At 38.5% G+C, this 22,334-nt stretch overlaps 1 protein-coding gene across 1 annotated transcript in view; it reads left to right on the forward strand.

Annotated features, from left to right (window-relative positions):
• Positions 1–295: 295 nt before the first annotated feature.
• SPRED1 (sprouty related EVH1 domain containing 1) overlaps positions 296–22,334 on the forward strand; it is a gene marked incomplete in the record, with an annotated part of 49,782 nt that continues 27,743 nt past the window's right edge. The window contains 1 exon segment of the mRNA XM_072427527.1: positions 296–578. Within this exon segment, the coding sequence (XP_072283628.1) occupies positions 556–578 (23 nt within the window).

A 22,334-nucleotide genomic window follows, 5' to 3' on the forward strand; every position in this document is an offset into this window, starting at 1 on the left:
CAGAGCTCCCCCGACTTTCTGGAATGGTCTTTCCTCATCCTATTCGACTTGCTCCTACTTTCTGCCTATTTAAAAGAGCTCCCAAAACACTCTTTTTTAGACTTGCCTACCCATCTTCTCTTTTTTTAGACTGTACAGCGCTGTGTAATATGTTGGCGCTATATAAATCCTGTTTATTAATAATAATAAATATGTTTTGTGGCCCCTGTCCATGTGCCTTGATCCTCAGCCCTGTGCAGCAGGCAGGAGCAGTCTTGCTTTTCCCACCCCCAGCAGAAGGAGGGGAATGGAGGAGGTGGAGGCTGCCTATTGCTGGGAGGTGGAGGCTCTCTCTGGATGTGCACTCGGATGCTTGCTGCAGAATTGGCCCCGGTTCTCTTCCCATTCCCTGCTGTGCGATCGGCTCTGCTGGCCTGTGGAAGGGTTCAATCTAACCCAGAACAAGCGATCTGTGCCTGGAACTTACCTCTACCCACCATGCGGCTCTCCCGGGAGACTCCCAGCGCCCCAGCCGTGCGCAGCCAGCTCCGGATCGGTGCCCGGTGAGGGGGGACAATGAGCAGCGAGCAGGAGGCAGAGTGAGTAGCTGCATGCCATATAACAGGGCCTCTTGATGTGTGAGATGTGCCTGGACCCATTGGGCTACAGATCCAGTACCATGTGTGTATGTTGTGGCCTCTTCCAATGCAGATCCTTGGACTCTGATCTGATCTGTCTCTAATATGGGCTTCATGTATAAATGACACATGTGGGCAACACTTGGCATGCATTGTACCATCCAGCCTAAAATGCAAGTCAATGATTTGTGAACCTCAATAGGGGTCATTTATATATTTGCCATTCCTTGGCAAACCCATCATGTGATTACTTTTGTGCCCCCCAACTTTGGGTTCTATACTTGTAGAGATGGCATGATTCAAACCTTGGTTGGCAGATTGGTGACATGATTTTTTACTTGTCAACTTTTGCACCTGATCTTCTGCCATATATTATCAGATGCACCAAAGCGTTTTTCAATTATTTGGTGGTGGGTGAATCAATTCAGATTGGCAGGAATCAGAAGTTGAAAGTGCTATCTAAGATTTGCATTAGTCATTATGATAATGAATTACAGTGTATTCCTTCCAGGTATAGATAGTAGCATGTGCACCTTTAGGGCAATGTGTGGCCAAGCAAAAAGTAGACAAAAGAACCTTTAGGTCTTCTGAACCTAAATCGGAAATGAGCTACATTAGAGAAATTCAGAATTGATTCTGATTTATGGAGACCAAAGCTGTTTTTTAGGCCTTAAAATCGCAGAAATGCATCACATGCACTTTAGGAACATAACTCCCAATGTGCAACGATTATGCCGACAGGTCTTCGGAGGTTTATATTGTTGTGTTGAATATTGTTGCTTTTTTAAGTTCATTTTAGGAAAAAGCGTAAGTAACAATACAAATCAAGCATCTATTTACTAAGTAGTTTGCAGAAGTGTGCATGGTATAGAAATAGGAGGCATTGACATGTTTCTGGTCGCCATATATGTGCAAAGGTTCATGTGTGCATATTAGGTCCTCCATGGTATGTTGCTGGGTGCTCGGTGACTCATCCAGTCATACTACATTGCATCTTGGTTCTTCATTCCAGTAACATGCAGAACAGTGATTTGATAAGCTGCCTTGAGCAATAGTTTGTCAGAGGCTTGCTTGATTCTTCTGCGCATATTTAAAAAAAATGGAAATATTGTAATTCTACTGTATAGTTATATATATATATATATATATATATATATATATATATATATATATATATATATATATATATAATGTTGTATTATGTAAACCTGTACATTGTATATGACCGAATGTAAAACATCACTTTGTATGAGTCGTCAAGGTATTGCGGTATATATGTTATGGAATGTATTAAGTTAGAATTACACAGGTGATTACAAAAATTGCGTCTTTGGTTGACCGTTTCTGCTTACGACTATGCACGAGTTGTACTAACCATACACTATGTGAAATTTTTGGCTTATTCTCTGAAAATGTAAATAATGATCACTAAAGTGATTTTCTATGGATTGATATTGATAGTAGATTGATAATTCGAAATCAAATGAAAAGACCAGATTTTTGGCATAGCATATTCTATATATTTTTTTTATTAAACAAGTAATTGGTACATACTTTTATTTTATTCCAAAAAAATACAATTATATTTTGTAAGATCAATAAAAAAATTGAGAAAAATATGACAGTGTATGGCTAGCTTTAATGTTATTCTACAACAGGCGATGTATGGCTTATATGATCTCTGTAGAGTTCTAAGTTGGCTGTATAGAATCCATTTATTGCCTGGAACTGAGAAATATCAATCCCTTAACATTTGTATATGTTTTTTGTTGTTGATTTAATGTTATGCATACTGTATAAAACTGTATTTTTATGTAGTATTTTGTGTAAAAATGTTTCTGTTGTGGATTCTCTAATGTACTGTAGATAATGGATTTGTGCTGGAAATGTCTGTTTGCCTTTCCCTCCCATGCTAGGGGTTTAGACACTCTTGTAGTCGTCATCGTCTTTCTTTTGGCTGATCAATGTGTGTTGGAACCATGTGCTGATTGATATGGCCTTGCGTGTTTGCTGTGTTCGATGTGGGTGCTGCTGTGTGCCCTGTAGTGGCTATGCATTCAGTTCTTTAAGCCGCCATGTTGTGCTTCTGTTTTGTGAATTGCCCTCATTTGCATAGCAGGATTCCATTCATAAAACGCTGCCTGGCAATATTACCTTTACGTGCTGCGACATTGTGAATGGGGGCAACGACAGGGAATTATGAATAAATTGGGGTAAGGCGATAGAGGCTGCGGTGCCAACGAATGGGAGGAGGGAAGACTTGAGAAGACTGAAAAGAGGTGGGAAGGGCTTTTCTACTATACAGACTTGTTCACCATGTCTCACACATACACACAATTGTTGCTTCTTACTAGCAGCACCCTTTGTATTGGACACACACTGGAATGTAGCAATGTTATGTGAATGGCTGTGACTTCATATTTCCTTTTTGCATCTTTCCTTCCCTTTCTTGGCTCCAAATCCAGCAGTCTCTCCCCTTCTTCCTTTTCTTGTCCTCCCCCCCTGCTCCTTCCCCTCCCCTCCTCCCTCATTCCTGGCCTCTCCCTCCTCGCTCCCTCCCTTTCTTGTTGACACAGCTATGTGGGAAATATCAGAGCAGGGAGGCTCTGGTGTCATGTGACCTCCCTGCTCCATTCATAAAATACCTGTGTCCATTCACAGTCATCTCCGTCACCTGCATCGGGGCGCCTGGCTCTGCCCTGACAATGATGGCTGCAGCAAAAAGGGGGCTTCTTTATGTACGTGTCTAATAGCCACATGGGCCGCTTTGTATTTTTATTAATGAAAACAAATGCTACTGTTCGTATGCTGGGTATGAAGGTGTGCTCCACAAATAGAACTCAGCATTGTCACACCGAGGTGTTAATCCATAGAGGGGAGGGTTGTGTTGACACTGTGGGTGAGCTAAACGGCAGGTGGCAAAATATATTAAAATACCCACTCTGCTAGGGAAATAGTGTGAATGAAGAAATCCCTGGTATTAATGAAGGCATCACTAAATATGTTCATTCTAAAAACTGTTTCAATGATATCTCATTATGATGCCCATAGATATGGCAGTCATATAAATGTATGCTGCTTACGGCATACACAATATGCAGATTGAAAAGGGTAGCGTGCCAGCTAACCTTTGGAGGCAAAGAAGTAATTAAAATAGTAAAAAAAGTAATTAAAATATCACATATTTTATAAAGATTCCGCCATTATTTGACATACATACAAATCTCTGATTATTGGTTTATATTGGCATAACTTTATACATCCCAAAACTGGGTAACTTAATGAGTAACTGTTGCTTACAAAAGCCTAGTTTTGCATTATACATAACAAGAGAATATTCTTATAGTGCATCAATGTAGCATGAATAAATACAATGCAAAACCTACGCAAAGATTTATTATGTGAGCGAATTGGCAAACACTCTAGGAAGGAACTGGAGTCAGACTTTTTTGGGAACAAAAGTACCACCTTCTTTTAGAAGTTCCCGCCAAATATGCAGACTGTAAATATACTATAGGTTACCCTAACTTCACCCGGCATATGACAGAGTAGTACAGTAACGTGATCAATAAAGGCTTTTACCTTATCAGCCCAAATATACATCATTAACTCATATAGTGGTTCAAAGGTACAAAGACAAAGAAGAAAGAGAAAAGAAAATTTAAATGAGAATTCTCAGAAAACTTTAAAAGGATAGAGGAGAGGGATAGATGGGTGAAAGGATCACAAAGGTACCTGCAAAGTTGTATGTGATTCATTGGGAACATACCAGTTGCTAAAAAAACTAGTTTCCTTTTGACCATGGCTTATAATAAATTATGTTTAGCATGCTAAAGGGCTATAGGTCTAAGAAATCTCTTTTGTGTCGACTTCTGCCATAGACATGACATAGTCATCCAATCTGGTTGAAATTTCAGCCATTTACCATTATATCTAATTCAAATATTAATTATAATCCAAAAGGTTTCCATTTTTAATACAATGGCTAACCAGTACAAAAATACGTCCTGCTTCATTCATTTTGTTTTTGTTTGGCCTTATATGTAGATATCTGGATGTACCTGTTTGTGCGTCAGCACTGTATTTGGTTAATAGTATATTCTTCGGGTTAACTTTGAGCATATATGATACAGTGCCTAGATGCCCTGGATGTCTTTTAGCAGCGTTTGACAAGTACATGTACTCATTAAGTAATTCTTTTAGGTTCAGGGGAAGCTTTTTCTTGTGTGGTATATGTTGGGGTGCCATTCAATGGACATTGCCCATGTCCATTGAATGGCACCCCAACATACATATAAAAAACCATACACACTGGTACTGATTAGGCTACTTGTTAGTTGTGGATCAGTTTGACCATCAATATAAAATAAACAATAAAAAGCATAGCACGTCTGATGCTTTATTTTCCTTCTGATTGAGGGCAGGTAAGCCTGCACTGGGTTCCTTGTCTTTTGGTAATATTAAGAAAAGACCGAGTGGGCACTGTGCATGTATGTATTTTGGATTAACCGTAGTTCTCTGTATATGACTACCTCTTAGCTGTTGATCTGTTTTGTTTTGATGGATTTCTTATTATGAACAGTTTCTCATTACACATTTCCTTTTGGTGTACTTTAGCTTGTTACTTACCTTTTCTTGCATTGTTCATGCCCAGGTACGCTTTCACCAAAAGTATTTCACTATACCTGGATAGTTTATAAATAGTGAACTGTTGTAACTGTGTCTATAAATAAAATAATAAAATTGTCACATTAGCATAATAGCCATACATGATACTGCATAAGTAACTAGCAAATAACACCCCCTAAAGTCTTATACTCACCTATCCATGACCTAGGAGGTCAAAGTCAGTGGCTGATCCTTCAATTATTCCCATGCATAGAGGAAATCATGTACGTTCATATGAAGAGCCCTCTGATATGTATCCCAATTATATATGGCCTCTCTGTAGGAATGAACTGGATTTTCTGCACACATGTGAAAAAGAAATTAGAGAATGGCCAGAGAGTTTGCAAGTATTCAAAAGTATAGGTATCTTTTAAAGTCGACCTAGACCCAAAAAAACCTTACAGTACTAGTCAAATCCAAAAGAAGTGTATCTCAACCTGCTTTAAAACCTGCATTATTATAGGAGTTACAGCAACACTTTATAATGTGCTGTATTTGTACATTACTATTTGTACTTAATAGTGCCCCCCACACATATACAGTGTAAACAAATGACCTGTCTTTTAATGCACCATAACACACAGATGTAAATGTTCCGTGCATTGTAATATGCTGGGCTGGGTAAAAATACTACAGGTACATTTTTGTTTTTCTTTGTGCGTTCAAGCTTGTTAAATCCCCATTCAAAAGAGAATAACTGGAACGCAGCACATGTCGGCACATGAACAAAATGCAGATATGAGTGCATGCAAAGGTGTGAATAGATCCTTAGAAAACCAATAATATATTTTCTGTGGGTAAGGACATTTATATTTTAGAGAAAACATATTGCAGTTCTGTACTTAGGTATGCAGATCAGGAAAGTTGGACTAAAGTCAGAACTCCTAATCTACATACCTGTTCTGGGTCAGTGACTCGGAAAGTACTGAAGGCATTGAATTTTAGCCAAATATACGGGAGAAGTTAGCAATAGCAGACACTTTTAGGGCCTATTCATTTTGTTTCATTGCACAATTGTGATAAGCCAACCTAATATTTCATTGAACTGTTTATTGCAAATTTTCACAATCAAGGAACTCTGTGCTTCTCAGGTCAAATACCACTGTTGCCAATATTATTTTTGGTTATATGTAGGGGTGGTATACATGCCAATAGCCATGAATCTAAGAGGAATTCCTCCTACTGACCATTATGCTAATGTACTGTGAGCTGGGGATATTGTTATTTTTGCCAGGGGTTTCCTAAGACTTAGGTTAGTTATTTCAAAGGTTCCCCCATGGCAGAAAGGTTGAGAAAGACTGGTTTAATGCATCAAAGTAAACCAATAAACGTGCTTCTAAAGTTTTTGGCATCTACTAAAATGAACTTTAGTTTACAAGATGTGTTGAGTTGTCATTAAGAAAGAATCACACCACATTGTGCCATCTAATGCAAACCAGCACAGTAGTCACAGTAATGGGCCCTAAAATGATGCTGCAAATGAAATCTGAGATGTTTGCAAAACCCAGAGAGGCTGGAACTGTGTAGGAGGAAGGAGCTTACATGTCACTATGTAAGACATTTTAAGCAAGGATCAACGGTTAAAGCGGTAAATAGCTTTAAGACATGTCCGCCCAATATTTGTTGATGGGAGCCTGAACTGAAGTCTGTGAGAGATGTCATTTCCTGTTTTTCTTTCCCATGAGGTTGTTGGTTGCATGATTTCCAGAGTTAGGAAGTGCTGAGGGCTGCCTTTTAAAGGAGTTTTGGTGATGGTGAGAGAGAGGAGGCAGTGAGTGTTTGCAATGAGTCACTCTCAGCCTATGATACAGTTCCTGAAAACATAGCAGCTGCTGTGAGCACTGAACACAGTATAACTGCACATGTGTGGGTGGATGTTCTCCCCATCTGATTACTTGCTCATGTGTTTCTGCTTGCGGGTCAGCCTTTTGATTCATCTTTATTCACTTTGTTAACACTGCCGTTACTGGATTACCAGTCAAAAGCAAAAAGATGATCATTATCATTCTTGAATTCTGAGCATTGAAAATTTGCTTAAAGGCTGATGTGTTGTATAGCATTGGGAAATTATTACATCGTGACTTAAAATGTACTTAAATCCAAAATAAAATAAATGTATTGCGGCAGACATATGCAAATGTAATTTGATCAAAATCGTTTTTTACCCATGACTAGATCCTGCTAGTTACAGCTATGTCTGCTGTGTTTCCTGTAGATGAATGACATCATTGCATATGTCCTTGCAATGCATCAGTGGTGTTGTCACCATGCAATGTGCACCCCAGCAGTGGGGCCACAGGATGCTGTAATGACTGCTGTGTTCCTATAGTCGGCACACGTCAGCTGGCCCATTGGCTGTTCCCATGCCTCCCACATTAATAATATTGTCTCACAGTATTTACATAGCGCCAACATACTAGGCAGCGCTTTACAGATGGGCAGGATTGGTGGGGAGGAGGTGCTGGCATTATTATTATTTATTACACAGTATTTATATAGCACCATCATATTATGCAGCATTGTACAGAGCTCAAAAGCATGTCACTAGCTGTCCCTCAAAGGGGCACACAATCTGAAGTCCCTACCATAGTCATATGTCTTTAATACAGTCTGAGGTCAATTTTGGGGGGAAGCCAATTAACCTAACTGCATGTTTTTGGAATGTGGGAGGAAACCGGAGTACTCGGAGGAAACCTACGAAAACATGGGGAGAACATGCAGTCCATGCAGATAATGTCCTGGCCGAGGTTCGAACCTGGGACCTAGTGCAGCAAAGGTAACCTCTGAGCCACCGAACATTCCCTACTATGCTTTACTGAAGTTAGAGAAATCACATGTAGAATGGGCACTAAAAAAATGTTATTTTGCACAATGTAGGCAGGGTATGCTTTGATGATGCCTATTATGATTTCAAATCACTGGGTTAACATCTACTTAAGGTATTTGTATTACTGTGAATGTGCTGAATACATAGGAACATGGCCTAGGGCTGAGGGTTTTACTGTGTAAGCTTGGGTATGATTACATCTAGTATATGTTTTTGTGTTGTACTCAGCAGCGCATTTGATTGTATGACGTTGAAGTTTGGATAGATAACCTACCTATGCTACCCCCAACCCAGTGGTGTTTTATTACTTAGCCAGTCTGAAAATGTTTCTACCCATACCATGTTTTATTTAATCCGGTAAGGAGCTAAGTACAGTGGTGTATAGTCAGAAGTCATCTTTTAAACATCTGACTACAGCAAACTGAATTGATTGTGGCCATGAATCATAACACAAATGCACATTCATGTTGCTATTTGCTTTTTAACCCAAAAGGCCTGCACCACTGTTAACATAACATATGATTAGGCCTGACCCATACAGTATACCTTCAAAGCCAGGCCTGAGTATTCTACTTTTAGAGTGTATCACGAAGGACAGTAGCAAACAATGTGGAACATTTGTAGTTTTCAGAAATGTCTGTTCAGGTAGAACAAGGGAAAATGATGTAAGTATTTTGCAGAAAACAGTAAAACTGTTAGTCTCGGTGTAGCTCTATTTTTGACAGCTGACCTATGTAGTTTTAAGGGGAATGTGACTAGAGACAGGTTTCCAGCTTTGGTGCACAGGTGAACCTCACATGGATGTGCTGGTTTTTACTCCATTATTTATCAGCTCTAAACCTGTGAACTATTCAAAGGGGTCTTCACTTCAATGTTTGGATATTTCAGGAAAGGTCATCTAAGTTGTTTCTATAGGGAATATGCCCTTGAGATGTTTGAACAATGGTAGACAGTTTCGGGAAGAATAGACATGAAATGTAAATCCATCTTGTAGTAAACTAAACGTTAAGTAGACAGTCAATAATTCAATCAAAATACTATATATTCTTTAGAGAATAGAATACCATAATACCACTGTACAGACACGGTGAGCAATTGTTCCAATGCATTGGGTTGAGGTAGTTATCAATTAAGTAGTTATGCTTGATACTAAATCTAGGGGCTCTCATGTTTTTTTCTACAATGACTTTCCCAACTTATAGGTTTCATTGGACCTTTTAGCTATAGATATAGTAAATCCCACAACTAAATCTAGAATTGCTAGGTGTAAACATGCTAAAAATGTAAAAAATAATTACCTTCGTCTTCAACTTCTAACCTAGGCACCGGTGACATCATTTGGTCCCCACGCTGCGTCCTGGGAAAGTGATGGATCACAAAAATATGCTGTTCAGGAAGGTATTGTAATCAGATATGCGATCCCTAGCTTTTCTAGGAAGCAAACGTGACCCTAGGCAGGGAGTTCTACCCTTATCACGATTTAGTTGAGGAGGTTACAATATAAAGTTGATGAAAATATATTACTTCTGCTATTTCACATACTAATCAATTGCAATGCCTGGACTTTTCAATCATTTTCAAACATTTGATAGGCCTTAGGGTACCTATAGATATTCAGATTTTGTAGGCTCTATGTTCTTTACATGCGGTAAGCATAACTAAAGGGGATCTTTAGGGAATACATAGTTCATGATGTGAAACACTTGCTAACCAGTAGGACTAAATGTGTCTTGAATTAGTTTATATAGCTGAAACCACTCAATATACCTTTTTAGTGTGTTAATACACAGTCAACATTTGGAAATAAGAGAGGCACCCTCAAGGGCTTAAAAAGAAAAATGTGGCATACAAAGTATATAGCCTGCTAAATACAGAGGGTCATGGCCAAAAGTAGGTGTGCATTCACAGTGTATGGTATGTAGAGTCACATCTCTTAGCGTGACTATAATAAATGTTTGTGTCCGTGTGAGGAAACCAAGTCCTACCATTTGTCTGTGGGTGCCAGTAACAGTAAAATCGTTTTTATCCTTGGTGCCAGTGGACTATAAATAAGCTCCAGATTGTTGGTGTCATGGAAATACAATAACCCCAAAATTGTTGATGTCAGTAAGAGTATAATCAACCCCCAATTGTTGCTATTAGCGGAAGTCAAATGAACCCCACATCATTAGTGTTGATGCAAGGAAAATAAATCCCAAATAGTTTGTGTGAGTGGGAGAAAATTAATTCCAAATTGTTGTTGTTAGTGGGAGCAAGAAGAAGCATTGAACCTGATTTACTAAGGTTCTGCAAGACCATAGACCACCACGGGAAAACCTATATGATCCAGCAAAACTGGAGTGGATTTCGGTGCATGATTGCATGCCTGCAATTTCACTGAACTTTTAGTAATTCTCTGTTTTGATCTGGTCCATGGTTGACATTTGTCATATATTAAACAATTTTTAGAAATAAGAACCAGGTTTGCTGAATCACCCATGTTATTACATGATGGTCCATCCTCTCCAGTCGTGGAGAGCTTCAAAAAATAAAGTCCATGGTCTTCAGTGGCTGTTTACCTGAACACATATCCTAGCATCTGCTCTTCCTCTGCTCTTGCCACAACTATATACTTTGACTGTTGGGCTGGAGGTCACTCCATTGAGTGCCGGAAATCAGAGACTTCACTAGGGACATATGGCTTGGGAAGGGGGAATGATAAATGCTTTCTGGGAGGTAAAGCCTGTGTATAGGGATGGGGAAGATGAGATGGTATTTAGGAAGGAGGAATGTGACTGAGTAGAGAGTATGTGTATATATTGCTGGTGTTTAAAGATTGTATTTATGTGTTTATTTTATTGATGTGTAGTTATATTTACAAGCAGTGAGCATTATTAGAGGTTTTACAACCCCAACCTGTTTTCACATGTGCCTGATACTGATGCTTTCGGCTCCAGGTATACAAGAATTGCTTTTGACTGCACAGCCCTACTGGTATTTCACAGTACCTTGTGTGGTGTGCTGCGTTAAAAAAATTCTGCAGACTTGGATTTGGTTTATGCCAATTGTCAGGTCAAATAAACTGATGGACTGTCTAATAAAACCACATAGTAAACCCAGTAATGGACTGAAAAGGTCTGCAGGAACCCTAAAACTATAGCAGATTTCTTCTAAATAAAGAAAACTTTAAAAAGAGGAACAATGCCTAAATAATATACATATCCTTTAAATTCTATAACCGGAATCTGAACTGAAATAATGTTGAATCAAGGAGCCAATCAGACCAAGTTACAAGCCTTCAGCAAATGTTAAATAAATTTATCAGAAAGAAGCATATTTGGGCATTTGGATTATGATGGAAATACATCTGAAACCCTTGGGGCATTAACTCACTTCCTCTTAATCCAGGTTGTCCCAAACCTGCCTCAGCCTGTGAATGGACAGCATAATAATTAGCAACCTGGTGATGAAATCCCCTTTCTGTCACTCTACTTTCTCTTCCTATCAGCATTTATCTTAATCTTAAAAAAGTATTTTTTGTACTTTTAAATTCAGTGGTAACGTACACCTTTCCAGGCTTTTATTTTCAAATCCCCCATTAGGAAGATTAACTTTCTTTTTTTTTTGTTCTGGTATCTATTGTCACAGGGCTACATTTAAGGGAAAGATCTACATTTTGAGGTGCCATCATTAACATGCCACAAACATTATATTTTGGCCACGGATGTTCAGGCCCATTGCCTGTCTGGCTTGGATATGTCCATCCTTGGCCTAAAACGAATTACAGCTGGCGCCTAACTTTTTCAAGGCTTTTGTATTGCAGTGTATGGGGGCACATGGCTCCCTGGCTCTTTCTAAGTCTGCCAGCTGTTCTAACTGACTCCTGATAATTATATTTGTTTGTCCATTCCACAAGGTAGAGCTAGTCATCTGTTCAGGCTGTAAAAGGCAGTTAGCTTGTGTTTCTTTGACAAAACTACTATGCTGTAGAAGAGTGAGCAGGATTTTCAGATGAATATGAGCAGAAAATGGTGATTTGTTTAGTCCAGAATACAGCCGCCCCCACAGGCTTCTCTGTCTGCTTCCTAACTTGGCAGGGCGGTTGCAAATTTTATCTGCTTGATAAACTTTTGCAACAAAGGATGAATGATTAACAGGACAAAGGGAGAGGTCTGGACAGGAAATGACTGATAAGCAGTTCATTGAGTACTTCTGCAGATTAACTCCCTCGCTGCCCCATAAAAGTAACAATATTCAAGAGCATAGTCTGATTTTATTATCTGATCTCCTAACCTGCCCTAATCTGTAAATATTTAACATTAGAAAAATGTAATATAGTCATGAGTACGGTTCTAAGTAGAGACCAGTCTGTAGGAGTTTGGGGAGTCAGATTATTTATATTGATTTCTGGGTTAGGTACTATAGATTTAAGGGTTTGGCCAGCTTCAATAAATCTGGTATAAGTAAGTCTACTAACAATCTCAGCAATGTATGTAACAAATTCATGAGCAGCAGAAAAAAAATCTAAATATATAATATTAAAATAATAAATTACATAATACAGTGTATCAGATTGGCAGTATGGGCAGATATATTGGTATATAGGATTATATTAGCAAGATATTGTGAGATGTAATAGTACGGCTAAGGCTGGGTACACACGTGCAATAATTGTCGTTGGAAAGGATCTTTCGACAAACTACTGTACGATGTATAAACGAGTGCTGTACATTTAGCATTGTTCTGTTCTATGGAAAGGGGGAGAATGGCGAAGCAGCACCCTGCTGTGCTCTCTCCCACTTTACTTCTCTTAAGATTGTTCTTCGTCCATCGTCCTTGGATCCGCCAGGACAGTTGTTCGGACGATGGACGATGGAGTCCATATTCATGTCACTAGGTGTCCCTCAAAGGGGCTCACAATCTAATGGCCCTACCATAGTAATATGTCTTTAATACAGTCTAAGGTCAATTGAAGGGGGAAGTCAATTAACCTAACTGTATGTTTTTGGAATGTGGTAGGAAACCGGAATACCCGGAGGAAACCCACACAAACACGGGGAGAACCTGCAAACTCCATGCAGATAGTGTCCTGGCCGAGATTCAAACCTGGGACCTAGCGCTGCAAATGCCAGAGCGCTAACCTCTGAGCCACTGTTCTGCCCGTATGGCATGATGTATAGGCATTTTCTGATACACACCAGTAGGTGGTTACGGTTCTTAGTACACGTCGCATAGGATCATAGGTCATCTGTGACCCTTTAAACATTTTCAACCTCTTTGCGACATCCTTTTGGAGAAGATTGTATCCGTATAGAAGAAATGATTTCCTCCTTCAGAAAAACTGCGCATTTAAATAAATATATATCTTACATATTCATGAACTGCTTTTATATAAAGGAAAGAGAAGTATAGTGTACATGATACAAAGAATGTGCAATGACAAAAAATTGTGAAAAATTGTGTGTCTTCCATGTATACAGAATACTAACAGATACAAAGAATTACACCTAGCCTACAGGACAAGAGAAGCTCTCCTGTGCAGCTTCTCTTTGGGAAGAAGTGCAAGGAAGTGGCACTTTCATGGCTAGTTGTGACTTTTGTGAGATTTAAGGAAGTTGCAGTATTTAGAAAATGATTGCTACTCTTTCAGCTATTCATGTACACAATACAGACTTGAGCTCCTTTTTGTGAATGGACTGCAATGGCAAAGGGACAGTCTTGTCAAGGAATATGTTGGCTTCCCATTGTGGAGAGAGGATATTACAATTTAGGGGGACCTTAATATCAGGGGTTACCAACTCTGATCCTTGATCCACACACATTTTATAAATTGATTAACAGATATCAGTATATTTCGTAAGGTATGGTTTCCAAAGTCAATTAAAATGTGTGAAGGTCCTAACCCTCCAGGAATGGAGTTGGACACATTTGATCTAATACATGGGCAGTATGTAAGGCTGACTCTTTTGTTTTGAAATAAAGCTTCTTCAGTGTTTGTTCATCCCGGATGTGTCTCCCGCATGTTAAACATGATTTTGTGTTCATATTTAGCATTTTTCTGGAATGTTTAACCTTTCAAGAGAGACTCACAAGTCTGTTTCTTTTCTTCCCCCTCCATGTCTTCCACTTCTTAGCCTCTTCTCTGCTTTTTTTTCTGCTCTCCTCGCCCCTCCTTGCCTTTACGCTCCTTTGCCATGAAAGAAATCCCTGGTGTTGATAGAAAGCTGGTGTTAGGCGGGAGCTGGTTATGAAGAAATAGGTTAACCATTTGCCTGAGGGCTTTAAAAACAGACTGTGGAGAGTAAATGGGGGGAAAAAACTTCCTGTTATTTGTATTATGTAAAGAAAGACATTCAACTTTGAAAGAGAACCATGTGCTAACGAGTTCTGAAACCTAAAACACATACTCCTAAACAAAATTGCTAGTAAAAACATTGCTAGACATTTAAATGTTCTCAGGCTGGTCTTAAAGAGGACCTGTCACTGCACTGCCTCCCTTGTTTCAATGTAAAAGGGACTTTCACCAACCAATAATGTAAAGACTGTATTGCATAAAGGAACACCCCAGGTTTTGTAAATCCTGGGGAACAATGGAAGAAGAAGCATGTTTTCAATATTAAATATGTGGTCAGTCTTGCTTAAAGGGAAATAGTCAACAGTCAACACATATGAAACAAAAGTCTCTGCAAAAGAAGAAGTATTAGATTTACTTCTCTGTGATTCTGTAACTGTGACTCCCAAGATCCCTGATCTTTGCCTTTTTGGTGATTTAAAGTGCTACAGGCTTCAGAATCTCCAGCATTTAACATGTAAATGTCAGATGCCTACATCCTCTGGTTCAGACTGTGGTTTATACCTCTATGTCAATACAGCCCGCAGCAGTGAAGTAGGGTTCAGCAGAAGAAGCCTGGGGGATACAAGCAGCTCGTGAAGGTGAAAAATGCTGAAGAATCTGGTGGAAGCTTTAGCACTTCAATAGACCCCAGGCTGGACACCAGAGAGGGATAATATGGTACTTATTTTGCTGAGAACTGCCCATAAGATCATTTGGGCAACATCCCTAAAGCCAATGTCCATTTAATTTAAAGGCAAGCCAAATTCAGAACATGTCAGGACATACATACATAAAAGTGGACATTTCATACTAGACCTGTGATGGCAAAAACAAAGCCGACTATCTGTGTACAATGCAAAAAGAGAAGTACTTACAATATTATTTTGGCAACTTAAATACAGACCGTTCTCTAGTTGTAGTTACTTGTATCTCTGCATCTGTGATCTCTGTGGTCTTTTATTAAATATCTTTTTAGGCGTGAGACAAAGCATGGATGTGTTGTGAGTGAGGATGTGGTAGGCAGGAGAAAAATCACAATGCAACTAGGCCCAATAAGAAGGAACTAATCATTTAGAACTTGTTTAAGCATCACATTGTCAAATTAAGAATAGGACCTAGTTATTTATTTCAGTTCTATCCTTAAAGTTACAGAAACACTGTTTGAAGTTTTGGTGAATTTATCATTGTGTTTCATGAAATCCAGTGAAGTATGTTAAGTTGTGTCTACCCAAAAGCGATATTTTATCTAATAGTGGAGTCTGGTAGTCTGAGGCTCTCTAGATTCTTTTATGTCTCTCTGGATTCTTTTACGTCTTTGATACTTAACACCAAGATCTTCTAGTTGTTATTTGTGACTCTTTTTTTTATTCTCTCTGAAAGGTTTTGGTGTTTTTGTTTTCTGCATCACTTGCTGCATTATTTTCATAATCTATATAATGGGCCTGATTTAATAAAGCTCTCCAAGGCTGGAGATTAAACACTTTCATCAGTGCAGCTGGGTGATCCAACAAACCTGGAATGGTTCTGGTCCAGGATTTAAAACATTTGCTAGCAAATAGCAAAATACTTAGAAGAAATCTATTCCAGGTTTGCTGTATCACCCAGCTTCACTGGTGAAAGTGTATCATTTCCAGCCTTGGAGAGCTTTAATAAATCAGGCTCAATGTATCTGTATAATTTAAAAAAAAATATTGGGGTAGAGCAATGTTTTTAGTTAATATGTGTGTTAATGTATATATATATATATATATATATATATATATATATATATATATATACACATACACACACAAATGTATATGAACTGGCTAGCCTACTTTTCTCTGTGTAGATCTCTTTTGTTGACTCTGTGATCTTGAACTTTAACACAAATTGTACAGTTCTTTCTTTCCCAAGTTTTATCTCCTTTCAGCCATAGCAAATATCTTGTATAACAATCTTAAATTCCGGAACTCTGAGGTGTTTGAGGAGATTGCTGTTATCTATGCATTACTAGTTCAGACATTTCAGTATTTTCACAATTGACATTTGTCTTTTGTGTATTTTGTTTTCATTGCGTATTCATGAATACAAGAGTTCCTCACCTTGTTTATTAAAGTAAGAACTGAATACAAATATATTGAAGCTAGTGGAAGGCACCTGGAGGTGAAAACTAAATTTCCAAGTGTCAATTTAAAGAGTAAGCAAAAAGTAAAGAAATAACCCGTTGTTGAAAGGGGCAGACACCATGGTTATCATTATTCCTTCACTGCTCACTGTGTAACAAGCCTGCTACTAAAGTTTGTGTATTAGGTGTCAGGGTGTCTAATATGTTTTATGTTTGTTTGTTTGTTATTTCATTTATCTGTGTCAGAGATTATGTAAACAAAGCCAAAAAAACTGCATAAGGCACCTGAACTCTGCATAATGACACAGCCCTAGGTGCGGGTCCATGACAGCAGGTATTCAGACTGACAGACTAGAAGAGTAAAGCTGCATACACACGTGCAACTTTTGTCGTTGGAAAGGATCTTTCACGATCCTTTCCAACGACAAAGGACTACACGATGCATGAACGGTGCTGTACATACAGCACCGTTCATGCTCTATGGAGAGGGGAGGGGGAGAGCGACGGAGTGGCACCCTGCTCCTCGCTCTCCCCCTTCCCTTGCATTAGGATCGCTCGTCGTTCATCGTTCGTGGATCCGTCAGGACGGATCCATGGACGATGAACGACGCCGACTGTACACACGCCAGATTCTCGCCCGATATCTGGCCGATGCCGATTATCGGGCGAGAAAAATCTGACGTGTGTACGCAGCTTTACAGTGGGGCAACCTTAAGACTGAAATTTATTATTTTATTTTTTTTTTACTATAACTGGGCTATTACAATTTTGAAAAAGCACACATCAAGCTTTGTACTGTAGCCAACTGATGAATGTAACATGGATTTTTGGGATATACATGTAACCATATAACCTTAAGGGCATAATTTTATAGATCATTAAAGTCATGGTATATGACTGATGATGAAATGGTATTACTAAACTTTTCAGAGTTTATTAGTTACATATAAATGTGCCTTAAAGCATTTTGTTTTCTTAAGAGTATATACCTATATTTTTTTATAATTGTGGAATAATCAGACATAAGCAGTATTTATTCCATAAAAGCTAGTCTTAACTTACATTTGACAGTCATTTATGTCATTCATAACTCAAATAAGTTCTAAATATGTTATATAAATAATGATGGTAAATGAGCGAGGAATATTGTCTCAGGTGAGAATCTGACATATTACAGAGGTTGTCCGATGTCATTCATGCAGTGCTCAACCCAGAAATTTTTTTAAGCCGGGTGGGAAGAAATTTTAGGTGGGTGGCAGCCTCTGTATTGTGACCAAACTCTTTGGTAACCACTCAAAAACAGCCGGGTGGGTGCTGAAAAGTGCCGGGTGGTGCGCCCAGCTAAAAGTGCCTGGGGAGAACCCTGTTCATGGATCCATCCTGACAGGCGAGGAACGTCAGCAAAAGAAGTAAAGAGAGAAGAGTGCAGTGGGGTGTCACTTGTGCATTCCCTCCCTATAGAACAGAATGGCACTGTATGTACAGCACTCTTTTGTTTATCTTTCTTTTTTTTTTTGTTACTGGAATTGATCATGAAATATCCTTTCCAATGATGATAATTGAGCATGTGTACGCAGCCCAAACCATATGGCTCTTTAGAGTTATATTCTCAATCTCAAAAGCCCATTATTTTGCTGCTCATGGTACAGTTTGAGACAATGGCCTCTGGTTATGGAAAGGCTCATAGATGACATTGTATTTTTGTATTGATCCAGCCATGGACAGATATATAACCAGACATGTCCACCTCAATGGTGAGGGACAGATTCCACTATAGTTTGTCCTCCCAAAATGGTATTATCAAATGTTATCATATTGAATCTCAATAACAAAAGGATTTCATTTTGTTCCTTTTAGAGGAAACAATCAGGAAAACATTCAAGCTTTTTTCCTCCCCCTAAATTACAGTTATCCTTGTAAAAAGGTATCACTTTATCAAGTATATTTCATGAAAAAGTAGGTCATGTATTGGTCAAACTTGGATCGTAATAAAGTTAGTAGCAGCTTGCCCATTTTTCTGGAAGCTTTTTAAATTAAATTTTTGCTTTCAAGTAAGTATTTGAAAATGTAACTACAGTTAATCCTAATTGTTAAAGTTATGTTGCAGGGTAAATACATTATACTCGCATGATCTCCAGACATCACAAACTGTGTGGAGGTGTAAGTGGCCCTTTAACCATGTGGCTGACACAGTTATGTAACGGTTTCCTTGCCCCAGGCTGTGAGTGAATGAGACAAGGATGCACAGAGCCTGCTATTCACAGGTCCTAGGAGATGAGTTCATGAAGTATAAATGGGGAAACTTTGTGCCAAACAGTGGCACCTTACACAGCAGTGGAGTTTATTGGGCATGCAAAGTTATAGGGGTTAGAGCTTCAGCCTCTAGGCATTTTTTTTGTGTTTAAACTACCTTTCTTCTCTATAAAAATCAATGTGAATGCGGAAGCAACACATGGCCAAATAGAAAGCACTCAAAAGCAAGTTGAAATAATTTTACCCTAAAACTTTACTCCATGTATGTCTTTCCTAGACTGGTGCCCATGTACATAAGCCCTAAAATTGGTTAGCCTGTTCCTAATCATCTCATCAATTTATTTAAATGTTTTAAGCCATGGAATCTATAGCTGGTAATGCAGCCCATTTCAGCTCCCAGTCTGACACTTGATTCAACCTTCAGGTACAAACTGAGGACAAATTGAAGGGAAAAAAAATGCAATTGTTCATCTATCCATAATTTATCAACCAAAATCCTTGTGTGAACCAGCTAATACTTTCTCCTACAATTTGAAAGAAAGGAGGAGGTTTACTTAATGTGCACCATTTCATCCAACAACTGAGACATGCCAGCACAGTGAATATCTTCCCTATCATTGGGCTTGATTTGTTAAAGCTCCGCAAGGTTGGAGAGGATACACTTTCGTCAGGGACGCTGGGTGATTCCGAAAACCTGGAATGGATTTTTTTCAAAGTCATTTGCTAGCAAATGTTTTGGATCCTGAACCAGATCCATTCCAGGTTTGCTGGATCAACCAGCTTCACTGATGAAAGTGTATCCTCTCCAGTCTTGGATAGCTTTAAAAAAGCAGGCCCTTTGACTAACCTGTGTGGTCTGTAATAATGGACGTGTAAACATAAATATTTACTTGTGGTGTGCACAGCTTCCTGCTTTGCAGTGCTACAAAACAGTTGTGCTTTACTACTATCCCACAATGCAAGTCTATGAGTGAGCCAACCAATTAAAAACAATGCCCTCCTTGAAATGGACTTGGGCACCTATCCCAAGTACTTCACATATAATTCTTCAGGGGACACACTCTTCAATTGTCTGCATGACAAACAAGAATACAATCTCTTATGCGGCAGCTTTTTATTTTTCAATTTACATTTGTAGCTACACTGTTGCTTTAAAGCATGCCTAAACCAAGAAACAAAAAATCTAATATATTGCAGCTTATTCGTTCTTTGATGTTGTGGTTGCATTTGTTTTTTTTGGTTGAGGCTTTTCCCCTTTATTTTCATGTCCTGTATCTATAGAACAATCCATGACTGTCACCAAAGGCAGGCTTCAAACATGTCTGACTTTGTTCTTCTCCAATTCATGGGGGTAATGGGATTAGGAAACTAAACCAGAAAAATAACATTGTTTTGCTGTGGGTTCAGCTTGCAGGAAATGGAAAATCAGCAATCAGCAGGTATTTTCTGTACTTTCTGAAAATGCACAAATCTAATGCATCCATTGCATGTACAGATAGACAATCAAATTTTCACTCTCGGGTTTAGTTATCCCGTAAGCCCCATTTAAATACATTGATATGAATCCACAAACCCACAGTGGCAATTGGGACTTTCCTGACCCCCCCCCTCCCGTTTTGTTTTTACTATGCAAGAAAATAACTCCAGTACTAGAATAAGTCTTCTGTCTCCACCTGGAGGCTTAGAAAACTCTAATTAACTTATTACTTTATTTATGCTAGCAGAGGGTAGTTTGCAAAATTTATATGAATCTCTAGGAGTTGAAAACTGGGCCTGATTTTTTAAAGTGCTCCACGACTGGGAAGATAGACTATCATGGGAGAATCTGGGTGATTCAGCAAATGGTATGGAGTGGTTTTGGTAAAGGATTTAGACATTTGCAAAATAGCAAAATAATTTAGGAAATCCATTTAAGTTTTGCTGGATCACCCACTTTCCCCTGATACCTTGCCTTAAGCTGCGTACAAGGGTTACTTTCTATCTATCTATGTGAAGTATGTAGACTTTACACTCCTAATTTCCTGCTTGGCAGACTTGATTGTACTTTTCACTACAGGATAACATTTAACACAGTTTCAGTGCTTTTTAGTATCTACCTATATGATAAGTAATGTAAAAATGTAATTATGTATTGGAAATGTACACATTTCCATAGTAATACATTGGAGATATGAATGTTTACAGCACTTTCCAATAAAAAATATAGGGGCTTTTATATACATACATATTCATTGACAACAAACCAAATATATATATATATATATATATATATATATATATATATATATGTGTGTGTGTGTGTGTGTGTGTGTGTGTGTGTGTGTGTATATAAGTGGTTTATATCTTGTTGCTTTTAGTTGGCAAATGTTATCAGTCCTGGACCAGTATTATTCCAGGTTTGATGAATCACCCAGGTTCACCCAATATACCTTCTCCAGATTTGGAGAGTTTAAAATAAATCAGGCTGAATGTGTTTCTCTTATATATGGTGGAGTACAATTTCTATTACGCCTGCATCATCTGAAGACAAGAAGCAAAAATCCAGCCTTATTGCCGCATGATGTCAATGTGCCCTATCATAGTTATGATTGACAAGACTAAAATGAAGAGGGGGGAGTGTAACCAGTGTTGTTTATGTGTTAAGGTTAAGTGTAGGCTCACAAAAAAGGAGTCTGCGACTGCAAGCTGCCGGTCAGGATATCCCCTTATACCAGGGGATAACCAAGGTAAATGCAGTCATTGCTTAAATACAGATCAATTGTGAACTCCCCTGCCACCGTATGATCCGTATGTTTTACTGTTCTGTTTCAGCTCATTAAACTTAGAATGGACCCTTGTTTACTAGAGACCTAGTTTAGTTTAGCTGGATGTTATCTCTAATTCTAGGAAACATTTTAAGTCTCTTGAATGTAGTGTTGATTTGTTTTGGAGGCAGACCCACTGATTAAAATATTTATCTTATTTGTCTGGAAAGCAATCTTGGTGGAATGTTGTCCAGTTTTCCGGAAAGCAATATCTGTTACAACGTCATTTTCTTTATCATGACATGGCTGTTGACTGTATTAGTAAGCCTTACATGGGCATAATTTGTCCTCGCTCTATTTAAATGCTTTTGACCTATGACATTTAACTAACGAAACACAAAAATCAACCTGTTTAGGAAATGAATACAAAATGTTCTATTAAAGATCCATAACACATAAATTACAATTTGCTTTGCATGTTTTAGTAATATACATGGAAAAGTATTATGTATTTATTAGATTTTCTGTACTTACAACTATTGTCATAGTGGACCCTAAACAGTCACTCCTACTACTAAATGGCTAAAAAAATGTGGACACCCTTCCAAATTATCTATAATATTAAAGCACACAAAGACATTTTAGATTATATTTGGCATGCAAGTTAGTGGCAAAGGTTTGGATACGGCCTGTTTTTTGACCCTCTGCACAAAGCCATTTCCATGAAGACATGGTTTGTCTAGCCTAGTGACCTCAAAAGTCTCCAACCCTAACACAGTTGAACACCTTTGGAATTAATTTGAGC

The sequence above is a fragment of the Pyxicephalus adspersus genome, chromosome 12, assembly GCF_032062135.1.
Source record: "Pyxicephalus adspersus chromosome 12, UCB_Pads_2.0, whole genome shotgun sequence".
Classification (NCBI taxonomy): domain Eukaryota; kingdom Metazoa; phylum Chordata; class Amphibia; order Anura; family Pyxicephalidae; genus Pyxicephalus; species Pyxicephalus adspersus.